Source organism: Danio rerio, chromosome 22 (assembly GCF_049306965.1).
Source record: "Danio rerio strain Tuebingen ecotype United States chromosome 22, GRCz12tu, whole genome shotgun sequence".
NCBI lineage: Eukaryota > Metazoa > Chordata > Actinopteri > Cypriniformes > Danionidae > Danio > Danio rerio.
In genome coordinates, this window is record NC_133197.1 from 22,071,213 (window position 1) to 22,081,603 (window position 10,391).

At 33.8% G+C, this 10,391-nt stretch overlaps 1 protein-coding gene across 16 annotated transcripts in view; it reads right to left on the reverse strand.

The window, feature by feature from the left end:
- The window catches only part of ap3d1 (adaptor related protein complex 3 subunit delta 1), a 58,379-nt gene extending 48,450 nt beyond the window's left edge, over window positions 1-9,929 (reverse strand). For 15 of the 16 annotated variants that reach the window (XM_073936630.1, XM_073936629.1, XM_073936623.1 and 12 more), the window contains exon 1: window positions 9,684-9,929. In XM_073936630.1, the coding sequence (XP_073792731.1) occupies window positions 9,684-9,779 (96 nt within the window). In that variant the 5' untranslated portion in view covers window positions 9,780-9,929. 16 annotated transcript variants of the gene reach the window in all.
- Window positions 9,930-10,391: the final 462 nt, after the last annotated feature.

Consider the following 10,391-nt stretch of genomic DNA (forward strand, 5'->3'; position numbering starts at 1 on the left):
CGATGGTTTCTTTATGTTTATTGACTGAAAAAAAATGATTCAAAGATGATTCATTAGATTTACATTTTTTTTTTTAGGTAAGTGTTTGAAAACAATTTATTTGGGCTGAATTTAAACAAACAAATAAAGGTAATAAACATTAACTTAAATTAAACATCAATAAATTTAATTTGTCTGTTTAAATTTGACCCATTTAAACAACAGTTTTGCAGAAATATTTTTTCATAGTTGGTGATTGTGCCTTGTAAAAAAATAATAACTATAAAATAAAACAATAATAATAAATTGTGTAAATGAAGAGATTCTCCACACAAATGGCCAGTTGCATTTTTACAGTCCCCTGTGAATTAGAATTATTTGTGCTTTATGCATAGAGAGACTGCATAAGAACTTATGATCCACCAAATTGAGACCAAAATAGTTTTTATTAAATATTAGTGGTCCTTAACCACCGGGCTGTGGACTGGTACCGGTCCGTGGATCAATTGGTACTGAGCCGCACAAGAAATCACTAATTATTATGGTTTTGTTTATTATCCGAGTCCGAACTATCTTTTATTTAAAAAAATTACCGTATTCTCTCGCTTGCATCTCGGTCACTTGATCAGCAAAATGAGTAAAAAAAAAAGATGAAAAGTTTCTTTTCTGAGGGGAAAAGACCCAGCAATGCCAAGGAATGGATCCAAAACCCATCTGTCAATAAATCAGGTGAGTCCACCATGTCTGTGCAAGAAGATCAACTGATGGAGATCGCAAATAATGGTGGCCTTCAGGGGCCATTCGCATATCGTCTCTTTTCTACATTTTGTGCAGAATCATTATTTCCAATGGAGGTGCGCAGCTTGCGTTTCCAGATACACACAGTTTCACAGCGAGTCACGTGACAAGAATTGACCGATCAGCTTCGGCTTGCATGGAATATACACATTACGGTAGACTAATTATCTCAGACAAACACAGAACACATAAACACTGCAGTGCTTTGTAATTTTCTCCATAAATAAAACTTGTATCAGAGTGAAAGCAATTTTTTGTCAGCTTGTCATCCTCTGAGAAACTGGTTGATGGTCACATAGAAACTATTGGATAAGAAAAAGTTCACCAGAAGGTTTTCAAACAGCGTCTTTTGAATAGTGCATTTATTGTTATTTTGTTATAAACAAAGCGTTATGGGTAATATCCACACACTAAAATTGGGTAAAATAAGCACTTTCAGATGGCTTTTCTGGACAAAAATCCTTATGTGCTTCCAATGAAAGATGCATCGCTGTTTTACACCTCAAGCGAATGCTACATTCGAGCTCAATCATTTGAATTTGAGTAGACGACACCATTGGGGTGAATTCTGTGTATTGAGCATTTTTCGCAAACACAAAATTAGCCTCAATCATGCTGCTTGTTGGAAATTTGTCTAAATTTGCTCATTTGCATTGACTTAGTATGTAAAAACGTAATTTCGCTATTGGTTTGAACGTGAACTTAGGATCAAAGCATTGTCTTCCTGAGGTAAGCGTTTTTTATTTTCAGTTGATTTAATTGAGAATGGTGGATTTGGTAAGAAAGCCAGCAACATGACAAGGTACCGAGCATCTGCTTTCGGGTGTATTTCTAGCAAATGTGCTGACAGTTAAAGAATTTTTATTTCTTGAGTAGTGTTGTCATGATACTGAAATAATTGGTACTCTTACTCGAATCGGTACTTGTCCGTTTCCCGTTAACATTCAAGCGCTGTGGAGCACGTTCTTAAACAGCGCTCATTTGCCATTGTGTTCACGTGCTCAACAGAAATGACTGTGATTGGTCATCAAGGTCATCATTTACCAAACTCACCAGTGTTTACTGAGTGTAACAACAGATACAGGGACACTGGTGTGTTTTAAAGCTGCGAAGATTAGCTGGTCTGTTTATAAGCTGACATATGAGAGATCCGCTAATGCAGGGGTGGCCAACCTTGTTCCTGGAGAGCCACCTTCCTGCAGATTTTAGTTGCCACCCATATCAAACACACCTGAACCAATTAATTAGGACCTGAAGACCACGTAATAATTACAGGCAGGTGTGTTTGATATGGGTTGCAACTGAAATCTGCAGGAAGGTGGCTCTCCAGGAACAGGGTTGGCCACCCCTGCGCTAATGAATCAACTGATCTTCACGGTCATTTCTGTTGAGCACGTGAACACAATGTCAAAACAGCACTGATTAAAGAACGCACTCAGCAGCGCTCAAATGTACGCAGGAAATAGACATTTTTTAAATTTCAGCACCAACTGGTATCGAATACTATTATCATGACAACTTTACTTCAGTTTTTATAGGAAAAAACCCACACAAAATTTGCCTCAGTCGCACTGTCTGTTGGAAATGTGTCTACATTTCTGCATTGACTTTGTAAGTAATTTTCGCCAATACTTGCCTTCACTATTGGTGTGAACCCAGCATCAAAGCTGTCTTCTTGACGCAAGCATATTTTATCTTTAGTTGTTTTTATGAGAATGGTGGATTTCGTAAGAAAGAAAGCAACATGACAAGCAACCGAGCGTCTGTTTTCATGAGTATTTTGATGTTTACTGAGTGTAACAACAGATACACTGGACTGTTTAAAAGACACCAAGATCCACTATTTAAATAAATTAATAAATCACCTAATAATTGTTTTATTTTAGCTTTATTTTGATGAATATTTTAAATAGTGTTTTTAACCCTTTTATTTTTTTTAGATGCTTAAAGCTACTTTTATTTATTTATTATTTAGAGAAGTTTTAGTTTTATTTAAATAAATAAATTACCTACTAATAACTGTTTCATTCTAGCTTTAATTTATTCATATTTCTTAGCATTTTAATCTTTTTTGATGCGTAAAATCAGTTTTATTATTTATTTGTTTAATTTAAGAGAAATGGTTTAGCCCAACTGAGCATGGTTTTAGGAGTTTTTTTTCCCCCTTCACCTTCGCAAATGGGTGAAGTTTGTTTCTGGCCGCTGTCGCATCTGACTTGCATGGTTTGGGATTTGTAAGTAATTTTCGCCAATACTTGCCTTCACTATTGGTGTGAACCCAGCATCAAAGCTGTCTTCTTGACGCAAGCATATTTTATTTTCAGTTGTTTTTATGAGAATGGTGGATTTCGTAAAAAAGAAAGCAACATGACAAGCAACCGAGTGTCTGTTTCCATGAGTATTTTGATGTTTACTGAGTGTAACAACAGATACACTGGACTGTTTAAAAGACACCAAGATCCGCTAGTCTGTTGATAAGCTGACAAACAAGCGATCCGCTGATGAATTGACAGATCTTTGCGGCTTTAAAACACTCCAGTGTCCCAGTATCTGTTGTTACATTTGTAAGTTTGGTGAATTGACAACCCTACTCGAGTAAATAGCTACGGTCCAGAAACACTCAAGTGCTCAAAGTTATTTATTTATTTATTTATTTTTTGAGGAGCGCTGGCATTTATGCAGTATACAAACACTTCGAAGGACACACAGCATAATTACATGTTAGTTTTTTTAATGAATGATGCATTATGGGTCATTTACATGAAGTAATATTTCAACTGCAGTTAAAACACTCATCCATAAGGTGGTCTTTTCAAAATGGTCATGAATGATGTATTATGGGTAATTTCATCCCTATAAGCAACAAAACATAAGGGAACAGAAGGCTCTCCAGAAGACACTGTCGTCCCATTCAGCTCTAATGAATCATGCATTATGGGTAATTTCAGCCCATTGGCATGACTGAAATATTTCTTAGTTAGGCAACACTTGGAGTCGACCAGCTCAGCAAACCATCAGTGAAGTATGAAGGCGAACTCAGTGTCCCTCTCAGGAAAACAAGAGACCTTTTCAAGTGCACTTATAAGAATGCACACTACAAACTCCTGTTCGTTTTAAACCATCAAACGCATCCCCAAATGATTCAACTCCAATGTGAAGTAAATTATTACTTACAAAATTAACCAAATTATTGGGTTCAACAGCAGCATTCAGGTAGGCAGTTCGCTAGCTTTGAGACGCAGCCAGAGCTTTGGATAAGTACACCCACCTCTCGTGGAAAACAAATATAGAGGTCTCACATGAAACCACAGGCCGAGCGCAAACAGACCAGTGAACACACACACACGCACACACACAGCCTGACAGTTCATTCAGGAGGCTATGAATATTTCACAGCACTGTCTGCTGTTGGCCCGGTAACAGACACGATATCTAGGTACGATGGTACAGGTTACATTGACGAAGCCTTGCTGTTACCTGACTCCAGATGTTTGCAGATTAAACAGAGCCGGGAGTCTGTAACTGGAACGTTAAAGCAGCGAATGAAGTGAGTTTGGAAGATGTTCGGCGTTGAATACACTGTGATTAAAACATGTTTGATATTTAAAAAAGGAAGTGCAAAAAGGTCAGACTAGAGTCAAGATTGTAGTTTGTGACTGAACTACGAGATAATATTGTTTAAAATTATTCATTCGATTTAAGTAACTCCAACAAAGTTTTCTGAGTACAGAGAAAAATTGTTTTAATAGTAATTATACACTAAACAATACATTTTTATTATTTTGAATAAGTTTAATTAATATTTTTTTTAATTTATCTATTTAGGGAAGTTTCAGTTTTATTTAAATAAATTAATAAATCTCTTAATAATTGTTTTATTTTAGCTTAATTTTAATTAAAATTTTAAATAGTTTTTTTACCACTTTTTTCTTTTATGCTTAAACATAGTTATAATATAATATTTATTTATCATTTAAGGATGTTTCAGTTTCATTTAAATGCATACAATCACCTAATAAATATTTTGTTTTGGCTTTATTTTAATGAATATTTTAAATAGTTTACCCATTTTAGATGCTTAAAATTTGTTATTTTAATTATTTATTAACGAGGGAAGTTTCAGTTTTAATAAATAAATAAATAAACACCTAATGATGATTTCATTTTAACTTTACTTTGTTAATTATTTTAAATAGTTTTTGTTTTTAACCTTTTAAATCTTTTTAGATGATTAAAAATAATTATTTTATTTATTGATTTATTTATTTATTATTAGGGAGGTTTCAGTTTTAATTAAATAAATAAATAAATCACCTAATAATTGTTTTATTTGTTTATTTTGATGAATATTTTAAATAGTGTTTTTAACCCTTTTATTTTTTTTAGATGCTTAAAGCTACTTTTATTTATTTATTATTTAGGGAAGTTTCAGTTTTATTTAAATAAATAAATCCCCTACTAATAACTGTTTCATTCTAGCTTTATTTTAATTCATATTTCTTAGCATTTTAATCTTTTTTGATGCGTAAAATCAGTTTTATTATTTATTTGTTTAATTTAAGAGAAATGGTTTAGCCCAACTGAGCATGGTTCTAGGAGTTTTTTTTTACCCTTCACCTTCGCAAATGGGTGAAGTTTGTTTCTGGCCGCTGTCGCATCTGACTTGCATGGTTTGGGATTTGTGAAGCTGCCCATCGATGGATTTGCTCTTCAGTGTTTGGACTCTCAGCAGTGAAAATTAACTCATACTGAACTAAACTGAACTAAAATTAAACTCTGAAAACTGGACTGACACAGTTTCAATTTACTATAATCTTCTATGTTAAGCTGCTTTAACACAATCTACATTTCAAAAGCACTATATAAATAAGATGAATAGAACTGAATATTTAGGGAAGTTTCGGTTTTATTTAAATAAATAATAAATAAATAACCTAATAATTGTTTAATTTTAGCTTTATTTTAATGAATATTTTAAATAGTTGTTTAACCTTTTTAAATCTTTTTAGATGCATAAAGATAGTAATATTACATAATTACATATTAATGTATTTTGATCCAAATTTTAGTTTATTACAATTCACTTTCATGGCTTTCATATTATTCTAATTTTTTGTACTTTTTAATTATGTTCCATTTTGCTTCAGTTCGTTCACTTAATATTTTAAATTCATTTCATTTTACAGGGTTTCTACAGATTTAATCAAGTCAAATTTAGGCCTTTTTATACCGTTTTAAGACCATTTATGACAATAATGAATGAAACTTCAGACTTACACAAGTTTAAACTCTAAAGATTTTTTTTAATGGCCAAGTTAAAACTTGAAAAAAAAAAAACTTTAAAAACACATGCTATTTAAGATAATTAAACCATAATAATAAGTAAATAGAGTTAATAAATAAAAGTGGATTTAGAACTTTAAGGTTTTTAAAATTTAAGACATTTTAAGACCCCGCACATTCCCTGATTTTAATAAAATGTTTAGTACTTTTCTGCATCTTTTTATTTGTATTAGTTTTTTACAATGATATTATTTCAGTTTGTTTAATTAACAAAAAGGTTTTAATTACAATTTTAGTTTATGATTGTAGCACAGACAGGGCTCAACGATAAGGACTGCCTGATGGCCCGGGGCCAGCGTGAAAGATGATCGGGACAGTAGAGAGAATCGATGCTGGCCCAATCAGGCCAGTGCTGCCTTGTCACAAAATTTGAATTTGCCTGCGACTATTTGTTAATTGTGTGCAAATACAGTCTTAGAATCTTAAAACAATTTGTGATTTTGAATCTTTTAATGCTACGATTCTGTAAAGTCATAAACACCATATTGCTTTTTGGTTCCTTTTATCTGATTGGATGTTGTGAGAACATTATTTTTTTCCAAAATCTGGTAAAAACCAGTACAGTAAAGAGACGGCAACATGGCAGCAACATCAAATTATGAGGCTAAAAGAAAACGTCTGTTTCTAACGTTGTGGAAACAGATTTTTACATGGGTACAACACGACGAAAAAAATGAAGTGATGTTTTGAATATTTTTCCATCACTTTTAAGTCCGCCACCTTTTGTTTTGCAATAAAATACCTGCACATTTTCCATACTGCTATATTTTACTAATATTTTAACATTTTAAAAATATTTAAATTCTAGATTCACAGACATTATTTTTGACAAATTATTTAAATATGTGGCTAAGAAATAGCTATTTTAACTAACCACTGAGCCACCATGCTGCCCCTGCCAAAAACAATAAATAAACAAATAAATAAAAAAAACAAAGGCAAGGAAAATGCACAAACACGAGAAATGAACATGTCATGAATGATTAAATATCCAAACTTCTACAGAGGTGACAACTCAGCTATTTTTACAGAAGTGTCCACAATAACAAATTTATATGTTTTCCCAGACTAAATGGCACATTGGACAATACTGCTCATCTGAGAAGGTTGAATACATGCAAACAGCACCTAAGAAACATCAGAAACACATGACAGCCGTCTCTACCATTTCATAACACGTAAATCACTGACCTGCTGTCTGCTAGAAGGCCAAACTGCTGACTAAAATCAATAATTCTGAGTCTCCCAAAAAGGGATGAGATTGTGATCCATATTGAAGTAAAAGTGAGTAAACGCTGGTTGTAATTATAAATGCTCGCTGTCATGTCACTCACAGCACCTTGTTCCTTTTTTTTCTTGAAGTGTATTAATGCCAGAGAAAATTCAGCCTTGTCATTATTAGCATGCTGCGGCCCACGCTTCTTCTTGTTTTTTTAAACCATAGATCACTAAACGAATTACAAGAAAGCAGCGATTCTCTTCCCTGATGCTGTGGTCAAACTGACAGGTGTGATTTCAGAGACTACACAACGGCTGTGTCTCATTCCTAACAAGTTCCCCACATCGACAACATTATTGGGTGGTACGGAGACATCTGAATTGAACATATTAGGACATTTAAGGACATTAGGACATAAAGGTCGCTTTTCATGAGGCGCTTTCAAATGTGCACTTTTTGTCTGATGTATGACGGAATTTTAACTGAAACATAAAAACAGGGCGGGACATAAATTGGCTCCACCCATTTTTAAAAAAAAAGCCAATAACATTTTGTTTTTATCAAAGCTCTCCCAATGAGAGTGGTTGAGCTAATGCGCATCAAATAAAAAGCAAATGAGAATCGTCTTAAAGGGGGCGGGAGATGTCAGATACTAGAGAACATTTGATTGGTCAAAAGATTTGATGAGAAACTGAAGTATGGGGATTTACGCATTTCTATTTAGGCAAAAATTACAACTATAGTCAACGATACAATTTTAAAATTTGTGCATTTTGTTTTGAATTTAACATTTTACAGGTATAAAATGTATTTTCGAAATATCAGACTGCAATAAATGAGAATTTAATGTTGAAACGGAACAGTTTTGAGAATTATTTTATTTAAACATCTTTGTGAGTCACGTACTTGTTGGAACATTTTGGGAATTACTACATTTAATTAAGAAGTTAAGCATTTGGTGTACCTTATTAATGTTTGACCACACAAACTGAAACGTTTAGCTGTCATTAAACTTACATTTTTAAATATAAAGTGGCATCACAATCAAATAATCAAAAATTAGTCCGCAGTATTAGCAAATTTGATTGTTCAAATTGAACCTTGCATTTTTTACCATTGATCAACATTACAAGTACATTTGTGTGGTACATTTGTACACAAATCTGAATATCTAAATGAAACATTTAGTTTATTTTTATTTATTATTATTTTATTGCATTTACTTTTCAAACATTTGAGCTATTCTATTTGCCTATCAAAGTTTCATTCATGTTTGAATTTGACATTTATCGGTATCATAGATCGAACATCGAACACTCGAATTGAACATTTCTGAATGTCACATCATGTGATGTGATTAGGCAAGACACAATAACTGGTTTCAAGGTTTACCGCAGGTTGGAGCAAAGGTTTTAAAACCACTAAAATTTTCTGTTAAACCATTCCTAAGATATATGTAAGACGTTTTTAAATGCGTTTATGTTTTGTAAAAAAAAATAAGTTTATGAAACAATAAAGAGAGCAGAGGTCAATTATTAATTTTTAATATTTAGCCTGACATGTTTAATGTTCCAAAATAATATACATGTTTTCTAAAATAAAATATATTGTGTTCAATTGGGGATTATTATTTATTTTTTTTTTTTAGCCTGACATTAAAAAAGAAATAATTTTAGATGAGTAATCACATAATACCATGATGTCTTTATCTAAGGTTATCATACCGTCAGAAACTCATACCTAGATTTGATGTTGGAACATCACAGGCATCGTATGCGTTCGGAACGGTATTAGGACACGCCTATGATGCTGAAAACAAGTTGTCTAGATAGGTGGCTCACTATGCGTTGAGACACGGCCAATCTCATGACACACATAACGTTAAGTGAGCCGAGCTGTTATATTAAATTAAACATATTCGCTGCGCTAAAATTATGTTATAAAGTGTACAATTACACGTTTCGTATGAAACATCAGATGAAAAAAAGGTGTATTCATTCTGCAGAATGTGTTTATATAAGAGTCTAAACCGTTAGCAATGCTAACTGGCCTCATCCATGATAAACAAAACGATGACAGACTGTTCTAACATCACTAACAGCTGTCAGCAACCTCACAGATCGCGGAAATGTTCATTTACTACGCTGAAAACACAACAGTTTACCATCTAAACGCATTTATCAGGATAAAACCAGTTAGCTCACCTGAAATCAGGTGATTTAAGATCACTGACACGAGATCAGCTCGATTCATTCATACTAGGTGAATTTTGTACATTTTTACAATCAAATTCTATTCTGCTGTTTGCCACACAACAGGACATAAACATTTAAAAGTGTCTCACCTCATCTTCCTTATGGTTCCTAATGCCACGTACTAAATCCTGCAGGTTTTTATCGAACATCCGATCGATGCTTCCCTTCACGATCTTCAGAGCCATGATGATTTCCCTCCTGTCCGACCGGACCGAACCGCGAACACGGGCTATATCTGAGTGCTGACCGGCCCGCTAGAGCTCTAGTCTCTCATTCAGTCCCGAACAGCGGCCTGTGCAGGAGGGGTTTCGCTCTTTCTGTAAGTGCTGATCTGCAGCGGACCCGTCTAGGAAATGGCTGACAAAATGGCGGACAGATCACCTGACTGACAAACCCATCCACACTCGAGCGCGCGACGCGACGCACTGGACGCTTCCAAACGCGACGCTTGTTGAGATTTAGGATTTTGACATGTCTTGGTACCGTGGAGAGCGAGTTTAATTGCCTCACTGATATATTTTATAAGTCATAACTAAATTTCATGTTGTGTAAAATTGTTGTCACATTTAAATACATTTAAAGGGACAGTTCAGACAGAAACGAGATTTATGCCATCATTTACTGGTTTTAAACCTTGATGAGTGTCTTTCTTCTGTCGAACACAAAAGAAGATATTTTGAAGAAAGTTGGAAACCTGTAAAAAAAAACGGAATTCCTCTGTAGGCATATTTGTTTTTACTTCTATGGATTACAATGCTTACATGTTTTCAGTTTTCTTTAAAATATCTTTAGTGTTA